General features: G+C 49.6%; 1 protein-coding gene across 1 annotated transcript; it reads right to left on the reverse strand.

The window, feature by feature from the left end:
• Positions 1-418: 418 nt before the first annotated feature.
• Positions 419-2,102, reverse strand: EV422DRAFT_580969 (uncharacterized protein; the record flags this gene model as incomplete). The annotated part of the gene is made up of 7 exons (XM_053073358.1): positions 1,976-2,102; positions 1,687-1,893; positions 1,516-1,614; positions 989-1,438; positions 798-893; positions 509-710; positions 419-447 (listed from the first exon to the last, which is right to left on the reverse strand). The coding sequence occupies exons 1-7, from the start codon at positions 2,042-2,044 to the stop codon at positions 419-421; spliced, it is 1,152 nt and encodes a 383-aa protein (XP_052922185.1). The 5' UTR covers positions 2,045-2,102.
• Positions 2,103-20,880: the final 18,778 nt, after the last annotated feature.

Raw genomic sequence — 20,880 nt, forward strand, 5'->3', positions numbered from 1 at the left:
CTTGGACCCATCAAGAACTGTTTGGGTCTGGTCTTCGACTACACGCTCTTGCCTTCCGGCAACCAGCTCCGGATCAGCAATGTTACCTACATCGACGGTTTACTCGAAAGATTCGGTCAACACAACGCTACCCCGGTGTCCACACCCTGCGCCGTCTCCGCGCGCAACCGACCCGCCTCTGCCAGTCCCCCATTCCAATCGGCTTGGGTAGGAGCTGAGACTTGACGTGCGACGAAGCCGACGGCAGTTGAAATATCCCAGCGCCAGGTAATGGATGCCCATGTGAGGGCCCCCACTGCTTCCTGGTAGAAAAGCTTGCGACAAATCCCCTGTGACCTCGCTGTTGTCTGTTTCATGTTCCACCCCCCTGCCAAATACGCCAGCAGGGGGGTGGAACATGAAACAGACAAAAGCGAGGTCACAGGGGAATTGTCGCTTGAAAGTGTGCTGCGAAAAGATGCTCAGAAAATATGATTGAAGGCTAAGTAAAACAATTTTGAAAGTTTACCTTCTGTGCCAGCACGGATAACCTGACGGTGCCCCGGTATGTCCCTGTCCAGCTTTCCTTGCAATTCAGCCGCCACAGCGTTGACGTTCGCTTGGTCGCCATGGAGAGCCAGAACACGGAACAACAATCCATCGACCTGTACTGTTTTTTCCCGGTGGAGAACGAATGTCAGGTTGCGGTTCTTGACACACTCTATCAAAAACTACAAAATGTTCAAGAGCAAGTAAGCGCCGATGAGCTTCGAAGCAACGAAGCGCAGGGTTTAGAGAATTGTCAATCAAGAACATACGTTTTTATGCATCAACACCCCCGCCGCCTGTGCAGGTATCAAAAGGTAATAATGGCGGCTGTCCATTTCTTGCATAAACAACCGAGCTTCCGCAATCTGAGAATTGTATGGCACAATAAGTAGAGAAAAGAAATGTTTGTAAGCTGTTTGATGAAGACTTTTTAGTAAAGGACTTGATATTCTTTGCCTACCTGGCCAGCGATTTGCTCCACGGTGGCTCGGTTCTCGTAGAGGGCTATTGAATGGCTTTGGAGTTCTTGCATCCCTTGAGCTACCGCGGTGCCGACCATATTTTCGAGGTGTGATATTCGCTTGCGTTTCTGGCCGTTTATCACAACATCGCCGCGAGAGTTATCACGTTCCAATGTAAGTAGGCGATCGTCGTAAGTAGTGATTTCTGCATGCATGCGCTTCAGGCTTGCTGTATGGTCGCCGGAGTCCTTTTCTAACGTTGCCAAGCGATCGTCGTGGGCAGTGATCTTGAGTCTTTCTAGACCAATTTCGTCCTTGACTGACTGAAGCTCGGACGTGATCTTGAGCTTTTCTAGACCACTCTCGTACTTGACTGACTGAAGCTCGGACGTGATTTTGAGTTTTTCTTGCTCATGGTCGTCCTTGACTAGCTTGAGCTCGGACTTGATCTAAAAAGTGAAAACCATTAGAAGACAGAAGAGTATGCATGCTACCCAAGTCGGGGGACCACCGCTGGGTTACATACATTGACAATGTCGTCCTGGATAGTTGAAACGGTTGGGCTCAGGTAGCGGACATTGCGGGCAAGCTCCGCGAACGCATGCTGATCCGAGCGCATCTGGTGCTGTAGACGGAGGGTCTAGATGTAAGCAGGTTGAGAGTAAGGCAGCCATTAGGCGACGAAGGGTGTACGAACCAAGGTAGCCTTTAAAAGATCCAGAGTCGCCGCATGTCCGGATTGCATGGCCTCCTGTCCGGATTTCATGACGGCTAGCATGGCCTTCATGTCCGCACTGATTGTCTCCTTCTGCTTCTGGGGACTCGTTGATGGAACGTCGCCCTCGATGGGAAGCTCGGATAGTTTTTCAGCCAGCAAAGACTCTAGCTCAGGAACCTTGAGACTCTGCATGACGAAATCCAAACCAAAGGTCAGCGCGAGATTAGGGGGGAAGACCCGGAAGAAAGGGTCATACTTAGTTCATTACCTCAAGGTAAGCCTGATTCCCTCCCAGCTTGGTGAGGTGGGAAACCAATGTTTTCTTTGGAAAACCCATGGTAGAAGAATCCGCCGCGTGCAAACCGAAAGAAGAATCCAAGAGGGGTGGTAGCCAGAAACTGCTTAGTACGCAGCCGGAGGTGGGGGAGGGAAGTTCAATAACAACGGTGGGAAAAACAACGGTGGAATGCTTGAGAAAGGGGGTGGGCTTCGGCCACGTTCTATATATAGGGGGTGGTGGGAAAAGAAGGGACCGAAACCACTGTAGTCCGCTTTCGACGCCGTATCCTACATATCATATGATAGGGGGGTGGGTTGGGTTGGGATGAGCAGCGAAGGCGGCGATGAAAAAAGGGGACTGCAGCAGAATGGCGGGGTACCACTGCAGACACCGAGGCAGACACCGCGTATATTACATAATACAGTGCTGTTCATAAACCAAGGCAGGCCCCCTGTCCGGCCTCCCGGACGCGTTGCCCCGCCTAGTATTTGGTTCTAGAGTAGGGGGTCGTCCCGCAGCGGGATATCCCGTCCCGTCCTGCATGGGACGGGACGCGGGACCGCCGCAGAAGTCTTATCCCACACCGGTGCTATTGGAGACCAGTGCTATTCGAAAATCAAATAGCACCAACTTCGCGTCGCACCTATGCGCTGGAATAGCACACCTGTGCTATTCCAGGACCAGCATTGCGAGATCTTGAGATCAGCATTCCAATTAGCACCCCAACCGCTGACATGCTGTCTGACATAGGTGATGATCACTACCCTATCCTCACTCTAATGGAGGCAGAGGACAAAAATCTTGTCCCGCACTCCGGCCATGCCACTGCAATTATGGCACTCCTTGAAGCTGGGGTCCACCAGGATTACACCCAGAAAACTTCAGGACACCGCGGCGCCGCAGGCCTTGCATTGTTCGCACGCAACCCATCAATTCCTGGACGGCTACGGAGACAAAAGTCAGCACCATGGCGCATCCCCCCAAGTCTCCTATCAAGCGATTGGCGATTGAGGGTCAGGATTCCTGCGAGACCCAAATCAGCCATTGCGGATGATAATGATGAAGCATCTAAGCTTCCTGACAGTAGTGCCGGAGCGGAATCAGATGCAGCCCATGCAGCCCGTAACTTTGGTAGTTTCCTGGCCAACCAATGCAAAGGTTGGCCACATGACCCGTTATCAACTGTGTCAACTATAAATCTTAGGCAGAATATTTGTTGTATGGTGTGTGTGATAAATATGTTATAACCTTTGTCCTCTCGGGAAATTGCTCAAATCGCTCCTCAGGCCCTTGTCTTGGCCTTGCAAAGAGTCCCTCGGCAAGCCTTGGGCCAACTTCTAAAGGCCTCGACGCGTCCCTCGGAGCGATTTCTCGCAAAATTCCCTTAGACGTGGGCTATATCTGCTACGAATCCCGCAGCACTCTCTTGACAGCATTTCAACAGCATCTCAACCTAAGCCTAACCCTGACCCTATGGCAGTTCCCCAGATGAGGTTGGCACTGCACAGGCATCTAGAAAAGTACCTACCTGGAGTGTGTAGACGGTCTTAGAGTGTAATTCCTGCTGAATAGTCTCGTTTTCATGTTACCAGTTACTAAAGACCCCGTGTTTGGGTGTGCTGTGAGTGGGATTGCGTTCAAGGTTGTGCTTACTAAGCTTCTTTTCTTTCGCTCGAGCGAAGATATAAATACATACAGCTCCCCAAACCCCCTCCTTCACGTCTATCTCTATCTCCCGTCCTACACTCTCCAGACTAAGCATTTGCTCTTGACCCCTTTGACAATTAGCCTGTACTCACGGACAACTCTGCCTTCATGCACAGAATCCCTTACACATAGATACGGTACGGGCAGCGCCGCAAACGGCGTTTGAAAGGGTTTTCACCCAGAGTGCATTAGTCACTTTGTGAGAAATGACATTGAGCCTAACAACCTCATTGTCCTTCTCAGCCCAAAACTCAACACAATGTTGGAAGCTGAAGCTTGATGTTATGGACGAGGCGCCCATACCATAAGCTTACCTACTGACAGCCGCCAAATGTCAACCGCCAAATGTCAAACGCCAATGTCAATGTCAATGTCAGTGTCAATGTCAGTGTCAATGTCAATGTCAATGCCACTCCCCCTCTCTCCTCCCATTTTGCCAATCCTCTTGCAATATCGCCACTCCTCCTCTCTCCTCTCATTTCGCCAATCCCCCCTCAACTTCTCCACACCCCCCACTACTTCCCCATAGCCAGCAGCTGTAGCAATGCTCTCTACGCTCGCCACGCACGCTCTAGGAGCATAGCTGGCGCCCCCCCAGTCTCCTCTTGTTGTTGTTGTACCCTCATCTGCTGGGTTGCCTATCTATAAATAGCCGGCCTCTCTTCGTCCATTCCCTTCCTCCCCAGCAGATCAACACCAGTTCTTCTCATCTCCTGTCCTAGTCCTTGTTTCTCGTTTCGCCAATACAATGTTCTTGTCGCCTTTCACACTTGCCCTGTCTTCTCTACTTCGCTTCCGCCCCCGTCGTCGAGATCATAACAGTTTGATCTGCTCCAATACTGCGAAGTTCAGAACCTGTCCAGCCCTGCATCCGACAAACCTTTTTCGCCATGTTCCAACCCGAATCCGTACCTTTCACCGCCAAGCAATGGAACGATATGTGCCAAGCCATCGCCGCCTTGCAAAGCCAAAACGCCAACTTGCAGGCCAACCTAGCGCAAGCCCAAGCCGACGCTCAAGCTGCCCAGAGCATCGCCGCCCAGGTTCAAGCCGATACGTACACCCGTCCCCAAGTCGCCAACCCTGCTCTGGAGCCAAGAATCAGCTTGCCCGAGAAGTTTGATGGTACCCGCAGCAAATTCCGTGGGTGGTTGAACAACATCCGGTTGATGTTTGCTCTCCAGCCCGACCGCTACCCCAGCGACATCATCAAGATCCAAACTATTGGCACCTACCTCACCAGCACTGCGCAAGCCTGGATGGCGCCCCTAGTCGAACGCCAAGATCACAGCCTTCAGGACTTCAATAGTTTTATCAGTCAGATGCAATCGGTCTTCGGAGACAGCGACAGGGTCCGCACCTCTGAAAACAAGCTCCAGAACCTTCGCCAAACCCGTGCAGCAACCGAGTACGTCGCTGAGTTCCGCCAGCTACAATGCGATGTCTCCTGGAACGACCAGGCCCTGATTGCTACCTTCCGCCGTGGCCTCAAAGAAGACGTCAAAGACCTGATGCTCACAATGCCCCCTGCGGCCACCATTGATGTGGTGATGGAGCAGGCTATCCAGTGCGATGACCGGCTGTTTGAGCGCCGCCTGGAGCGAAACAGAAGCCGCCAGACCTTCCCGGTTCCCCACACCTTGTTTACTACTACCACCACTGTCGACCACAGCGAGCCTATGCAGATTGACGCCGCTCGTCCCCGCGGCCCTCTGAGCCCTCAGGAACGCCAACGCCGCATTTCCGACAACCTCTGCCTTTACTGCGGCGGCGCGGGGCACATTGCAAAAGTCTGCCCCGTCAAGAACAAGACCACCACCCGTGCCGCCAACGTCGACATCAAAGAACCCTCCACCGAACAGGGTTTTCCCAAAGTCCAGCCGCAGTAAAGCCCCAGCGACTGGACAACACACACCGCCCCGGGCCTCCTAACCTCGCAGCTCCTGCAACGGGAGAGGCCACCCCCCTGGTTCCCGACTCCGTTATAGCCGACACAACCCTCCTAGCCGCTGCCCATGTCGAAAACTCCGAAATTAACCCCCGCGCCGTGCTTGCGCTGGGTCCCGTCGAACCCTTCAACTACCCCGTTACCATCATGGTATCATCCAGCCGCGCCCCGATACCTACCTCAGCCATGATGGACAACGGTGCCCTGTCCTGCTTCATCGAAAGAGACTTTGCCCGCAAACACCGCATCGCCCTAGTCCCGCATCAGCGTCCACTGACGATCGAACTCGTTGACGGTCAACCCAGCTCTGCTGGGCCAATCACCCATCACACCCTAGGCATGTGGGTCGACGACCACTTCGAAGAACTCTTCTCCCATGTCACCAAATCACCCCATGCTCCAATCCTCCTTGGTCTCCCCTGGCTCCGCCTCCACGACATTAACCTTGACTTCAAGAACCTTTCGGTCGGTTTCCGTTGCGACTGTCAGTACCATGAATTCGCGAATTGGGACAACTCTCCAGCACCCCCGAGCCCAGCACCCGCCAGAACCCCCGAGCCCTTGATCCGCATCCCCCAGGATGAAGTCCCCGTCAACGAAACATGGTCGATTCCAGTACCCAAGGTATCTCGCTCCAGCACCCCAGAACCGGCTTCCACGCCGCTCTGAGTATCGTTCATCTCCGCCCCAGCCTTCCGCGTCGCGGCAAGGCATGACCAGGTCCTTGTCGCCTACGCCAACCCTGCGAAACCCGATCTCCGGGCCTCGCCTAGCCCCAGTAACCCCCCGACACCCCAGAAGGACATCAAAGACTTCCTGCCCCCCGAGTATCAAGACTTCGCCGACGTTTTTGAAAAGAGAAATGCTGACACTCTCCCCAAGCACCAGCCCTACAACTGTCCAATCGATCTGGAAGAAGGCAAGCAGCCACCTTTCGGCCCGATCTACAGCCTCAGCGAACCAGAAATAAAGGCACTCTGCAAATACCTCGAAGAAAACCTCGCCAAAGGATTCATCAAACCCTCAAAGTCCCCTGCCGGTGCGCCAGTCTTATTCATGAAGAAAAGGGACGGTTCTCTCCGCCTCTGCGTCGATTATCGAGGCCTGAGCAGCATCACGGTGAAGAATCGCTACCCCCTGCCCCTGATCAACGGTATCATGGATCGTTTGCGCGGCGCCCGCCGTCTCACCAAGATCAACCTCCGCGGCGCTTATAACCTCTTACGCATGCGCCCGGGCGATGAATGGAAGACCGCCTTCCGCTGCTGCTACGGCCTATTCGAATACAATGTCATGCCCTTTGGACTCAGCAATGCTCCTGGCGTCTTCCAGTACCTGATGAACAACATCTTCTGCGACATTCTCGATGTGTTTGTTTTCGTCTACCTCGACGATATCCTGATATTCTCCAAGAACCCCGAAGATCACCCCAAACATGTCCGCAAAGTCTTGTCCCGCCTCCGACAGCATGGGTTGTACGCCAAACCAGAGAAGTGCGAATTCAACCGCGAATCCGTTAAGTTCCTAGGCTTCATCATCTCCGGGAAAGGCATCCAGATGGACCCCAAGAAGATCGCTGCCATCACGGATTGGGAACCTCCCAAGACTGTCAAAGGCATCCAGCGGTTCCTCGGCTTTGCCAACTTCTATTGCCGATTCACCCAAGGTTATTCCAAGATCGCTACCCCGCTCACAGCCCTGACCCGGAAAGACATCCCGTACGCCTGAACACCCGCCGCAAACACCGCCTGCGAGAACCTGAAGAAAGCATTCACCACCGCCCCCATCCTTGCTCACCCTGACCCAGAGAAGCCCTTCGTCGTCGAAACTGACGCCTCCGACTTCGCTCTTGGCGCAGTTCTCCTCCAACCTGACCAGGACAATCAGCTCCACCCCGTGGCCTTCCACTCTCGCAAATTCACGGCCAAAGAGATCCACTACGAGATCTACGACAAGGAACTTCTGGCCATCCAACACTCCTTTGCCCAGTGGCAACACCACCTCATTGGCGCCCGTCACAAGATCACCTTTACTGCGACCATAAAAACCTTCAGTACTTCATGACCACCCGCACCCTGAACCGCCGCCAAGCCCGCTGGTCGATATTCTTCTCGGATTTTGACTTTGTCATTACCTATCGCCCCGGTTCCCAGCAGCACCAAGCCGATGCCCTCTCCCGACGCTCCAAACATGAGCTAAAAGAGGGGGAAGAAGCGTTCCGCTCCCAGGCAACCACAATTTTGACTCCCGAACGCCTTCAACTCGCCGTGGCCTACCTCACACTCATGGATACCACGCTGCTTGACAAGATTAAGGCCGCGCAGGCCTCTGATCCCCTCGCTAAGACCATTCGCGAAAAGCTCAAGATACCCCTCGCCCAACGAACCGAGGAAACCCAAGATCGTATCAAGCGGTTCTCAGATGAAGATGGGATCCTGCTGCACGATAACCTGGTCTATGTCCCCACCAACGAGCTCCGAGCTGAAGTCTGCCACGACATGCACGATACACCCCTAGCCGGCCACTTTGGGATGTCCAAGACGCTCGAACTCGCCTCCCGCAACTACTGGTGGCCCGGCCAGTGGCGCTTTGTCAAGGCCTACGTCAAGTCCTGCGATACCTGTAGCCAAGCGAAATCCAGTCGACACAAACCATATGGCCTACTCCAGCCCAACAGTATCCCTACCCGCCCTTGGGGATCTTGGTCCCTGGACTTTATTCACCGGTCTGCCTCCCGTGGACGGGTACGACTCCATCCTGAACGTCAACTGTCGCCTCACCAAGATGGCCCACTCCATCGCCTGCAGCAAGTCAGAATCCGCCGAATCCACCGCCGACCTAGTCTTCCACAACATCATCCGTCTCCACGGGCCTCCCCGACGACGTCATCTCTGTACCGAGGACCCCAGTTTAAGTCCCGGTTCTGGCGTCGACTTCTCGAACTCCTTGGGGCAAAAGCCAACCTCTCCTCGGCCTTCCACCCCCAGAGCGATGGCCAGACGGAACGCACCAACCAGATCCTGGAGCAGTATCTCTGATGCTTTTGCAACCACCAACAGGACAACTGGAAACAGCTTCTGTCGTCCGCCGAGTTCGCCTACAACAACACCCACCAGTCCGCCTCCCAGACCACCCCCTTCTACGCCAACAAGGGTCTCCACCCCCGCTTCAGTTTCGCGGCCTCTGCTACCTCCGAATCCGTCAACCCCTGCCGCTGAAGCCCGCGCTAAACAAATCAGGGAAGTCCATGAACAGCTCGCCCTCGAGCTCAAGGAAGCCCAAGATCAAATGAAGCGCTACGCCGACGCTAAACAAATTCCTGGACCGGACTTCAAGCCTGGCGACCACGTCTGGCTCCTCCGCAAAAACCTCCAGACAACCCGGCCCTCTCAGAAACTCGACCATCGCAAGATTGGGCCATTCCCCATCGTTGAAAAAATCAATCCCGTCGCCTACCGGCTCAAGCTCCCGCCTATGTACAAAATCCACGATGTCTTCCATGTCTCGCTCCTCGAACCCCGCTTCACCATCCCCGAACGACACGAACCCGAACCCGCGCCCCCAGAGACCGTTGAGGGTCAAGAAGAGTGGGTTGTCGAAGCCATCCCTTGACTCTCGCATCCATTGTCGTCGCCTTCAGTACTTGGTCAAATGGCAGGGCTGGCCTGACTCCGAGAACACCTGGGAGCCCGTGGAACACCTCACCCATACCGACGCACTCCCCAGGACCTCCACAGCGCATACCCCAACAAGCCTTCCTCTGTCCCTGTAGCACCTCCTCTGCGGCCACACCAAACTCGACGCCGCCGCCGCCGCCGCTAAAGAGAGGGGTGATGTTATGGACGACGCGCCCATACCATAAGCTTACCTACTGACAGCCGCCAAATGTCAACCGCCAAATGTCAAACGCCAATATCAATGTCAATGTCAGTGTCAATGTCAGTGTCAATGTCAATGTCAATGCCACTCCCCCTCTCTCCTCCCATTTCGCCAATCCTCTTGCAATATCGCCACTCCTCCTCTCTCCTCTCACTTCGCCAATCCCCCCTCGGCTTTTCCACACCCCCCACTACTTCCCCATAGCCAGCAGGGTTAGGGTTAGGGTTAGGGTTAGGGTTAGGGTTAGGGTTAGGGTTAGGGTTAGGGTTTGGGTTAGGGTTAGGGTTAGGGTTAGGGTTAGGGTTAGGGTTAGGGTTAGGGTTAGGGTTAGGGTTAGGGTTAGGGTTAGGGTTAGGGTTAGGGTTAGGGTTTAGGGTTACAGGACTGTTCCCGGTTATGGGTTATTTTTGGCCATCCAAAAAGTGTCATATAAAGTTGCTAGCAATGTTCAGGGGCATCTTACTGTAATGTGCTTCAAGTTTTGGGGCATGTTTTCCACTCAATGCCCCGGGAAAATCTGTTTTTCCGATTTTTGACTATGAAAATATTGCCAAAATGCATTTTCTGAAACTCTGAGTGGATGGATTTCGCTTAAAGTGGAATATGTCTCAGAAAACATCCCCAAAAACATCTAGGAACCTTCATCTACTCTAGTATTCATCAACTCCTGGCACTTTTTGTTTCCAGGCAATATGGGGGTGTTCTCCAGTTGGTGGCGAATGACTCATTTTGGTTTGCTCTCAATTTGCTACATGTTCAAATCCTTTTGAGGCCCAAATACTTTCTTTTCTTCCACTGCTCCTCCTGATGGTGGAGGAATGCAAATGCCTTAGGGTTAGGGTTAGGGTTAGGGTTAGGGTTAGGGTTAGGGTTAGGGTTACAGGACTGTTCCGGGTTATGGGTTATTTTTGGTGGTCCGGAAAGTGTCAAAAATAGGTGCTAGCAATGTTCAGGGGCGTCTTACTGTACTGTACATAAAATTGTGGGGCATGTTTTCCACTCAATGCTCCCGGAAAATCCGTTTTTCAGATTTTTTACTATGAAAATGTGACCAAAACGCATTTTCTGAAGCTCTGAGTGGATGGAATTTGCTTGAAGTGGAATATGTCTCAGAAAACATCCCCAAAAACATCTAGGAACCTTCATCTACTCTAGTATTCATCAACTCCTGGCACTTTTTGTTTCCAGGCAATATGGGGGTGTTCTCCAGTTGGTGGCGAATGGCTCATTTTGGTTTGCTCTCAATTTGCTACATGTTCAAATCCTTTTGAGGCCCAAATACTTTCTTTTCTTCCACTGCTCCTCCTGATGGTGGAGGATGGCAAATGCCTTTTTGCATTGCAATACATGGATATGACAGGGTGTTTGTCAACCAGCAAATCATGCAAAAAGCATGCAGTGCATGTCCGTTTGCATGCACTATGTCATCCGCACCACCTTGGACACCTGAGGAAAGTTGTGCGGATTTGAAAGATAATATAGTTACGGAAGTGGAACCAGGGAGATTCAATGACTATTGAAGGAGCTATGGCACACGTAAGTCCCCAGGGGTGGGACTTAGAGAATTTTCAAAGATTTTGGTGACTCATGGCGCAGGTTTGATTCTCAGAGGGGGCCAGGCCTTCTTTTCTTTTTTTCCTCCTTCAAAATGTCTTTAAATACGTCTAGCATTGCTTGACAGTGTCAGGAAACAATCAAAAAGCTGAGAAGTGCAGGTAAAAAGTGTTTTTGGCCGATCTACAAGCAAAACATGCGAAAAACCGGCGGTGCGTGTCCATTCGCATGCACTACATCATCCGTTCCACCTTGGCCATCCAAGGCAATGGTGCGGATTCAAAAGATAGTATAGGTACGGAAGGGAAACCAGGGAGATTCAATCACTATTGACAGAGCTATGGCACCCGCAAGCTCCAATGGGTGGGACTTAGAGAATTTTCGAAAATTTTGCATTTTGCGCCGTCTGGTTGACCTGACCAAACACAGGTAACATTCTACCGACAGACATTGGCATAGTGGCAAGTGCTAATGTTATCTGAACTAGTGCCCCAAGTTCCAACCCCGGTTTTGCTGGGGATACTTTTTTTTTTCTTTTTCCCGCGCCACCCGAAACACGATGTGGGCGTAACGAAAGTTGTAGCCAGATATATGTTCTCATAGTTAAAGTCATCTCAGATGTGCAATTAAGCTGTAAACGGCTGCAGAAAATGCAAAAAACAAAATAGGATTGACGCTTTTCTCAAAATCCAACACCACCTGGAATGCATTAAAGCCAGTCCATACACATGTCCTTTACCTAGGAACCCCCTACAGATGAATTCCCATAGTCCCCGGACACCCATAGCGCACTCTATACAACTCTACTATGCACGCATACTGGTTAGGGTTAGCCTGCGCCCTATCTGGCGAATACGTTTTCAATGCATTTCATCGATGGCAAATAGCGCAGTTGCATAAGATACTCAATTCACAACCGAGGGTGCATGGTTCAAACCTTGCGTTCGACACAACAACAGAGGGATTTTTCCGGGGGCAAAATAAATATCACCATGCACCCATATCAATACGATGTGGACTGGATGGCGGTTACGATCAGTTTAACTGATCTTAACCAGCTGTTCGATAGGTCCACCATTGTCCAAATGGCGGGCGCTCGTCCGCCGTTCAAGGATGACCCATTCTATAAGGAATGGATTACGGTTGTGAGCCAACCGTTCATACTGAGCATCCCGCCGAGTCGGGGTGTTAGAGAGGGGATCATTGAGGGATTATATAGGGACCATGGAATAATTGTGCGGGGGAGTGACAGCCCTAATAGCACGATTCAGGGCAGACAGCATGTGGCGTTGGATACCCTGATTGGGACCTTGTCGGAATGCGTTGAAGGGGGAATGGTTAGGATAGTGCAGTACGGGATGAAGGCTTACTGGGAGACCATGGCAGCGAAGGATGCGGTCTACGAGAGTTCAGGGGGCCGGTCGAATACCTTCGACATAGGATTGATGATCAGGAGCATGGATATCCCGGTGCTGAGGGGACGAGATGAGGCAGGGGATGAGGGTTAGGGTTAGGGTTAGGGTTAGGGTTAGGGTTAGGGTTAGGGTTACAGGACTGTTCCGGGTTATGGGTTATTTTTGGTGGTCCGGAAAGTGTCAAAAATAGGTGCTAGCAATGTTCAGGGGCGTCTTACTGTACTGTACATAAAATTGTGGGGCATGTTTTCCACTCAATGCTCCCGGAAAATCCGTTTTTCAGATTTTTTACTATGAAAATGTGACCAAAACGCATTTTCTGAAGCTCTGAGTGGATGGAATTTGCTTGAAGTGGAATATGTCTCAGAAAACATCCCCAAAAACATCTAGGAACCTTCATCTACTCTAGTATTCATCAACTCCTGGCACTTTTTGTTTCCAGGCAATATGGGGGTGTTCTCCAGTTGGTGGCGAATGGCTCATTTTGGTTTGCTCTCAATTTGCTACATGTTCAAATCCTTTTGAGGCCCAAATACTTTCTTTTCTTCCACTGCTCCTCCTGATGGTGGAGGATGGCAAATGCCTTTTTGCATTGCAATACATGGATATGACAGGGTGTTTGTCAACCAGCAAATCATGCAAAAAGCATGCAGTGCATGTCCGTTTGCATGCACTATGTCATCCGCACCACCTTGGACACCTGAGGAAAGTTGTGCGGATTTGAAAGATAATATAGTTACGGAAGTGGAACCAGGGAGATTCAATGACTATTGAAGGAGCTATGGCACACGTAAGTCCCCAGGGGTGGGACTTAGAGAATTTTCAAAGATTTTGGTGACTCATGGCGCAGGTTTGATTCTCAGAGGGGGCCAGGCCTTCTTTTCTTTTTTTCCTCCTTCAAAATGTCTTTAAATACGTCTAGCATTGCTTGACAGTGTCAGGAAACAATCAAAAAGCTGAGAAGTGCAGGTAAAAAGTGTTTTTGGCCGATCTACAAGCAAAACATGCGAAAAACCGGCGGTGCGTGTCCATTCGCATGCACTACATCATCCGTTCCACCTTGGCCATCCAAGGCAATGGTGCGGATTCAAAAGATAGTATAGGTACGGAAGGGAAACCAGGGAGATTCAATCACTATTGACAGAGCTATGGCACCCGCAAGCTCCAATGGGTGGGACTTAGAGAATTTTCGAAAATTTTGCATTTTGCGCCGTCTGGTTGACCTGACCAAACACAGGTAACATTCTACCGACAGACATTGGCATAGTGGCAAGTGCTAATGTTATCTGAACTAGTGCCCCAAGTTCCAACCCCGGTTTTGCTGGGGATACTTTTTTTTTTCTTTTTCCCGCGCCACCCGAAACACGATGTGGGCGTAACGAAAGTTGTAGCCAGATATATGTTCTCATAGTTAAAGTCATCTCAGATGTGCAATTAAGCTGTAAACGGCTGCAGAAAATGCAAAAAACAAAATAGGATTGACGCTTTTCTCAAAATCCAACACCACCTGGAATGCATTAAAGCCAGTCCATACACATGTCCTTTACCTAGGAACCCCCTACAGATGAATTCCCATAGTCCCCGGACACCCATAGCGCACTCTATACAACTCTACTATGCACGCATACTGGTTAGGGTTAGCCTGCGCCCTATCTGGCGAATACGTTTTCAATGCATTTCATCGATGGCAAATAGCGCAGTTGCATAAGATACTCAATTCACAACCGAGGGTGCATGGTTCAAACCTTGCGTTCGACACAACAACAGAGGGATTTTTCCGGGGGCAAAATAAATATCACCATGCACCCATATCAATACGATGTGGACTGGATGGCGGTTACGATCAGTTTAACTGATCTTAACCAGCTGTTCGATAGGTCCACCATTGTCCAAATGGCGGGCGCTCGTCCGCCGTTCAAGGATGACCCATTCTATAAGGAATGGATTACGGTTGTGAGCCAACCGTTCATACTGAGCATCCCGCCGAGTCGGGGTGTTAGAGAGGGGATCATTGAGGGATTATATAGGGACCATGGAATAATTGTGCGGGGGAGTGACAGCCCTAATAGCACGATTCAGGGCAGACAGCATGTGGCGTTGGATACCCTGATTGGGACCTTGTCGGAATGCGTTGAAGGGGGAATGGTTAGGATAGTGCAGTACGGGATGAAGGCTTACTGGGAGACCATGGCAGCGAAGGATGCGGTCTACGAGAGTTCAGGGGGCCGGTCGAATACCTTCGACATAGGATTGATGATCAGGAGCATGGATATCCCGGTGCTGAGGGGACGAGATGAGGCAGGGGATGAGGGTTAGGGTTAGGGTTAGGGTTAGGGTTAGGGTTAGGGTTAGGGTTAGGGTTAGGGTTAGGGTTAGGGTTAGGGTTAGGGTTAGGGTTAGGGTTAGGGTTAGGGTTAGGGTTAGGGTTAGGGTTAGGGTTAGGGTTAGGGTTAGGGTTAGGGTTAGGGTTAGGGTTAGGGTTAGGGTTAGGGTTAGGGTTAGGGTTACAGGACTGTTCCCGGTTATGGGTTATTTTTGGCCATCCAAAAAGTGTCATATAAAGTTGCTAGCAATGTTCAGGGGCATCTTACTGTAATGTGCTTCAAGTTTTGGGGCATGTTTTCCACTCAATGCCCCGGGAAAATCTGTTTTTCCGATTTTTGACTATGAAAATATTGCCAAAATGCATTTTCTGAAACTCTGAGTGGATGGATTTCGCTTAAAGTGGAATATGTCTCAGAAAACATCCCCAAAAACATCTAGGAACCTTCATCTACTCTAGTATTCATCAACTCCTGGCACTTTTTGTTTCCAGGCAATATGGGGGTGTTCTCCAGTTGGTGGCGAATGACTCATTTTGGTTTGCTCTCAATTTGCTACATGTTCAAATCCTTTTGAGGCCCAAATACTTTCTTTTCTTCCACTGCTCCTCCTGATGGTGGAGGAATGCAAATGCCTTAGGGTTAGGGTTAGGGTTAGGGTTAGGGTTAGGGTTAGGGTTAGGGTTACAGGACTGTTCCCGGTTATGGGTTATTTTTGGCCATCCAAAAAGTGTCATATAAAGTTGCTAGCAATGTTCAGGGGCATCTTACTGTAATGTGCTTCAAGTTTTGGGGCATGTTTTCCACTCAATGCCCCGGGAAAATCTGTTTTTCCGATTTTTGACTATGAAAATATTGCCAAAATGCATTTTCTGAAACTCTGAGTGGATGGATTTCGCTTAAAGTGGAATATGTCTCAGAAAACATCCCCAAAAACATCTAGGAACCTTCATCTACTCTAGTATTCATCAACTCCTGGCACTTTTTGTTTCCAGGCAATATGGGGGTGTTCTCCAGTTGGTGGCGAATGACTCATTTTGGTTTGCTCTCAATTTGCTACATGTTCAAATCCTTTTGAGGCCCAAATACTTTCTTTTCTTCCACTGCTCCTCCTGATGGTGGAGGAATGCAAATGCCTTAGGGTTAGGGTTAGGGTTAGGGTTAGGGTTAGGGTTAGGGTTAGGGTTACAGGACTGTTCCGGGTTATGGGTTATTTTTGGTGGTCCGGAAAGTGTCAAAAATAGGTGCTAGCAATGTTCAGGGGCGTCTTACTGTACTGTACATAAAATTGTGGGGCATGTTTTCCACTCAATGCTCCCGGAAAATCCGTTTTTCAGATTTTTTACTATGAAAATGTGACCAAAACGCATTTTCTGAAGCTCTGAGTGGATGGAATTTGCTTGAAGTGGAATATGTCTCAGAAAACATCCCCAAAAACATCTAGGAACCTTCATCTACTCTAGTATTCATCAACTCCTGGCACTTTTTGTTTCCAGGCAATATGGGGGTGTTCTCCAGTTGGTGGCGAATGGCTCATTTTGGTTTGCTCTCAATTTGCTACATGTTCAAATCCTTTTGAGGCCCAAATACTTTCTTTTCTTCCACTGCTCCTCCTGATGGTGGAGGATGGCAAATGCCTTTTTGCATTGCAATACATGGATATGACAGGGTGTTTGTCAACCAGCAAATCATGCAAAAAGCATGCAGTGCATGTCCGTTTGCATGCACTATGTCATCCGCACCACCTTGGACACCTGAGGAAAGTTGTGCGGATTTGAAAGATAATATAGTTACGGAAGTGGAACCAGGGAGATTCAATGACTATTGAAGGAGCTATGGCACACGTAAGTCCCCAGGGGTGGGACTTAGAGAATTTTCAAAGATTTTGGTGACTCATGGCGCAGGTTTGATTCTCAGAGGGGGCCAGGCCTTCTTTTCTTTTTTTCCTCCTTCAAAATGTCTTTAAATACGTCTAGCATTGCTTGACAGTGTCAGGAAACAATCAAAAAGCTGAGAAGTGCAGGTAAAAAGTGTTTTTGGCCGATCTACAAGCAAAACATGCGAAAAACCGGCGGTGCGTGTCCATTCGCATGCACTACATCATCCGTTCCACCTTGGCCATCCAAGGCAATGGTGCGGATTCAAAAGATAGTATAGGTACGGAAGGGAAACCAGGGAGATTCAATCACTATTGACAGAGCTATGGCACCCGCAAGCTCCAATGGGTGGGACTTAGAGAATTTTCGAAAATTTTGCATTTTGCGCCGTCTGGTTGACCTGACCAAACACAGGTAACATTCTACCGACAGACATTGGCATAGTGGCAAGTGCTAATGTTATCTGAACTAGTGCCCCAAGTTCCAACCCCGGTTTTGCTGGGGATACTTTTTTTTTTCTTTTTCCCGCGCCACCCGAAACACGATGTGGGCGTAACGAAAGTTGTAGCCAGATATATGTTCTCATAGTTAAAGTCATCTCAGATGTGCAATTAAGCTGTAAACGGCTGCAGAAAATGCAAAAAACAAAATAGGATTGACGCTTTTCTCAAAATCCAACACCACCTGGAATGCATTAAAGCCAGTCCATACACATGTCCTTTACCTAGGAACCCCCTACAGATGAATTCCCATAGTCCCCGGACACCCATAGCGCACTCTATACAACTCTACTATGCACGCATACTGGTTAGGGTTAGCCTGCGCCCTATCTGGCGAATACGTTTTCAATGCATTTCATCGATGGCAAATAGCGCAGTTGCATAAGATACTCAATTCACAACCGAGGGTGCATGGTTCAAACCTTGCGTTCGACACAACAACAGAGGGATTTTTCCGGGGGCAAAATAAATATCACCATGCACCCATATCAATACGATGTGGACTGGATGGCGGTTACGATCAGTTTAACTGATCTTAACCAGCTGTTCGATAGGTCCACCATTGTCCAAATGGCGGGCGCTCGTCCGCCGTTCAAGGATGACCCATTCTATAAGGAATGGATTACGGTTGTGAGCCAACCGTTCATACTGAGCATCCCGCCGAGTCGGGGTGTTAGAGAGGGGATCATTGAGGGATTATATAGGGACCATGGAATAATTGTGCGGGGGAGTGACAGCCCTAATAGCACGATTCAGGGCAGACAGCATGTGGCGTTGGATACCCTGATTGGGACCTTGTCGGAATGCGTTGAAGGGGGAATGGTTAGGATAGTGCAGTACGGGATGAAGGCTTACTGGGAGACCATGGCAGCGAAGGATGCGGTCTACGAGAGTTCAGGGGGCCGGTCGAATACCTTCGACATAGGATTGATGATCAGGAGCATGGATATCCCGGTGCTGAGGGGACGAGATGAGGCAGGGGATGAGGGTTAGGGTTAGGGTTAGGGTTAGGGTTAGGGTTAGGGTTAGGGTTAGGGTTAGGGTTAGGGTTAGGGTTAGGGTTAGGGTTAGGGTTAGGGTTAGGGTTAGGGTTAGGGTTAGGGTTAGGGTTAGGGTTAGGGTTAGGGTTAGGGTTAGGGTTAGGGTTAGGGTTAGGGTTAGGGTTAGTTAGGGTTAGGGTTAGGGTTAGGGTTAGGGTTAGGGTTAGGGTTAGGGTTAGGGTTAGGGTTAGGGTTAGGGTTAGGGTTAGGGTTAGGGTTAGGGTTAGGGTTAGGGTTAGGGTTAGGGTTAGGGTTAGGGTTAGGGTTAGGGTTAGGGTTAGGGTTAGGGTTAGGGTTAGGGTTAGGGTTAGGGTTTAGGGTTACAGGACTGTTCCCGGTTATGGGTTATTTTTGGCCATCCAAAAAGTGTCATATAAAGTTGCTAGCAATGTTCAGGGGCATCTTACTGTAATGTGCTTCAAGTTTTGGGGCATGTTTTCCACTCAATGCCCCGGGAAAATCTGTTTTTCCGATTTTTGACTATGAAAATATTGCCAAAATGCATTTTCTGAAACTCTGAGTGGATGGATTTCGCTTAAAGTGGAATATGTCTCAGAAAACATCCCCAAAAACATCTAGGAACCTTCATCTACTCTAGTATTCATCAACTCCTGGCACTTTTTGTTTCCAGGCAATATGGGGGTGTTCTCCAGTTGGTGGCGAATGACTCATTTTGGTTTGCTCTCAATTTGCTACATGTTCAAATCCTTTTGAGGCCCAAATACTTTCTTTTCTTCCACTGCTCCTCCTGATGGTGGAGGAATGCAAATGCCTTAGGGTTAGGGTTAGGGTTAGGGTTAGGGTTAGGGTTAGGGTTAGGGTTACAGGACTGTTCCGGGTTATGGGTTATTTTTGGTGGTCCGGAAAGTGTCAAAAATAGGTGCTAGCAATGTTCAGGGGCGTCTTACTGTACTGTACATAAAATTGTGGGGCATGTTTTCCACTCAATGCTCCCGGAAAATCCGTTTTTCAGATTTTTTACTATGAAAATGTGACCAAAACGCATTTTCTGAAGCTCTGAGTGGATGGAATTTGCTTGAAGTGGAATATGTCTCAGAAAACATCCCCAAAAACATCTAGGAACCTTCATCTACTCTAGTATTCATCAACTCCTGGCACTTTTTGTTTCCAGGCAATATGGGGGTGTTCTCCAGTTGGTGGCGAATGGCTCATTTTGGTTTGCTCTCAATTTGCTACATGTTCAAATCCTTTTGAGGCCCAAATACTTTCTTTTCTTCCACTGCTCCTCCTGATGGTGGAGGATGGCAAATGCCTTTTTGCATTGCAATACATGGATATGACAGGGTGTTTGTCAACCAGCAAATCATGCAAAAAGCATGCAGTGCATGTCCGTTTGCATGCACTATGTCATCCGCACCACCTTGGACACCTGAGGAAAGTTGTGCGGATTTGAAAGATAATATAGTTACGGAAGTGGAACCAGGGAGATTCAATGACTATTGAAGGAGCTATGGCACACGTAAGTCCCCAGGGGTGGGACTTAGAGAATTTTCAAAGATTTTGGTGACTCATGGCGCAGGTTTGATTCTCAGAGGGGGCCAGGCCTTCTTTTCTTTTTTTCCTCCTTCAAAATGTCTTTAAATACGTCTAGCATTGCTTGACAGTGTCAGGAAACAATCAAAAAGCTGAGAAGTGCAGGTAAAAAGTGTTTTTGGCCGATCTACAAGCAAAACATGCGAAAAACCGGCGGTGCGTGTCCATTCGCATGCACTACATCATCCGTTCCACCTTGGCCATCCAAGGCAATGGTGCGGATTCAAAAGATAGTATAGGTACGGAAGGGAAACCAGGGAGATTCAATCACTATTGACAGAGCTATGGCACCCGCAAGCTCCAATGGGTGGGACTTAGAGAATTTTCGAAAATTTTGCATTTTGCGCCGTCTGGTTGACCTGACCAAACACAGGTAACATTCTACCGACAGACATTGGCATAGTGGCAAGTGCTAATGTTATCTGAACTAGTGCCCCAAGTTCCAACCCCGGTTTTGCTGGGGATACTTTTTTTTTTCTTTTTCCCGCGCCACCCGAAACACGATGTGGGCGTAACGAAAGTTGTAGCCAGATATATGTTCTCATAGTTAAAGTCATCTCAGATGTGCAATTAAGCTGTAAACGGCTGCAGAAAATGCAAAAAACAAAATAGGATTGACGCTTTTCTCAAAATCCAACACCACCTGGAATGCATTAAAGCCAGTCCATACACATGTCCTTTACCTAGGAACCCCCTACAGATGAATTCCCATAGTCCCCGGACACCCATAGCGCACTCTATACAACTCTACTATGCACGCATACTGGTTAGGGTTAGCCTGCGCCCTATCTGGCGAATACGTTTTCAATGCATTTCATCGATGGCAAATAGCGCAGTTGCATAAGATACTCAATTCACAACCGAGGGTGCATGGTTCAAACCTTGCGTTCGACACAACAACAGAGGGATTTTTCCGGGGGCAAAATAAATATCACCATGCACCCATATCAATACGATGTGGACTGGATGGCGGTTACGATCAGTTTAACTGATCTTAACCAGCTGTTCGATAGGTCCACCATTGTCCAAATGGCGGGCGCTCGTCCGCCGTTCAAGGATGACCCATTCTATAAGGAATGGATTACGGTTGTGAGCCAA

This window comes from Fimicolochytrium jonesii (assembly GCF_025526975.1).
Source record: "Fimicolochytrium jonesii strain JEL569 chromosome Unknown EV422scaffold_30, whole genome shotgun sequence".
Lineage (NCBI taxonomy): Eukaryota > Fungi > Chytridiomycota > Chytridiomycetes > Spizellomycetales > Powellomycetaceae > Fimicolochytrium > Fimicolochytrium jonesii.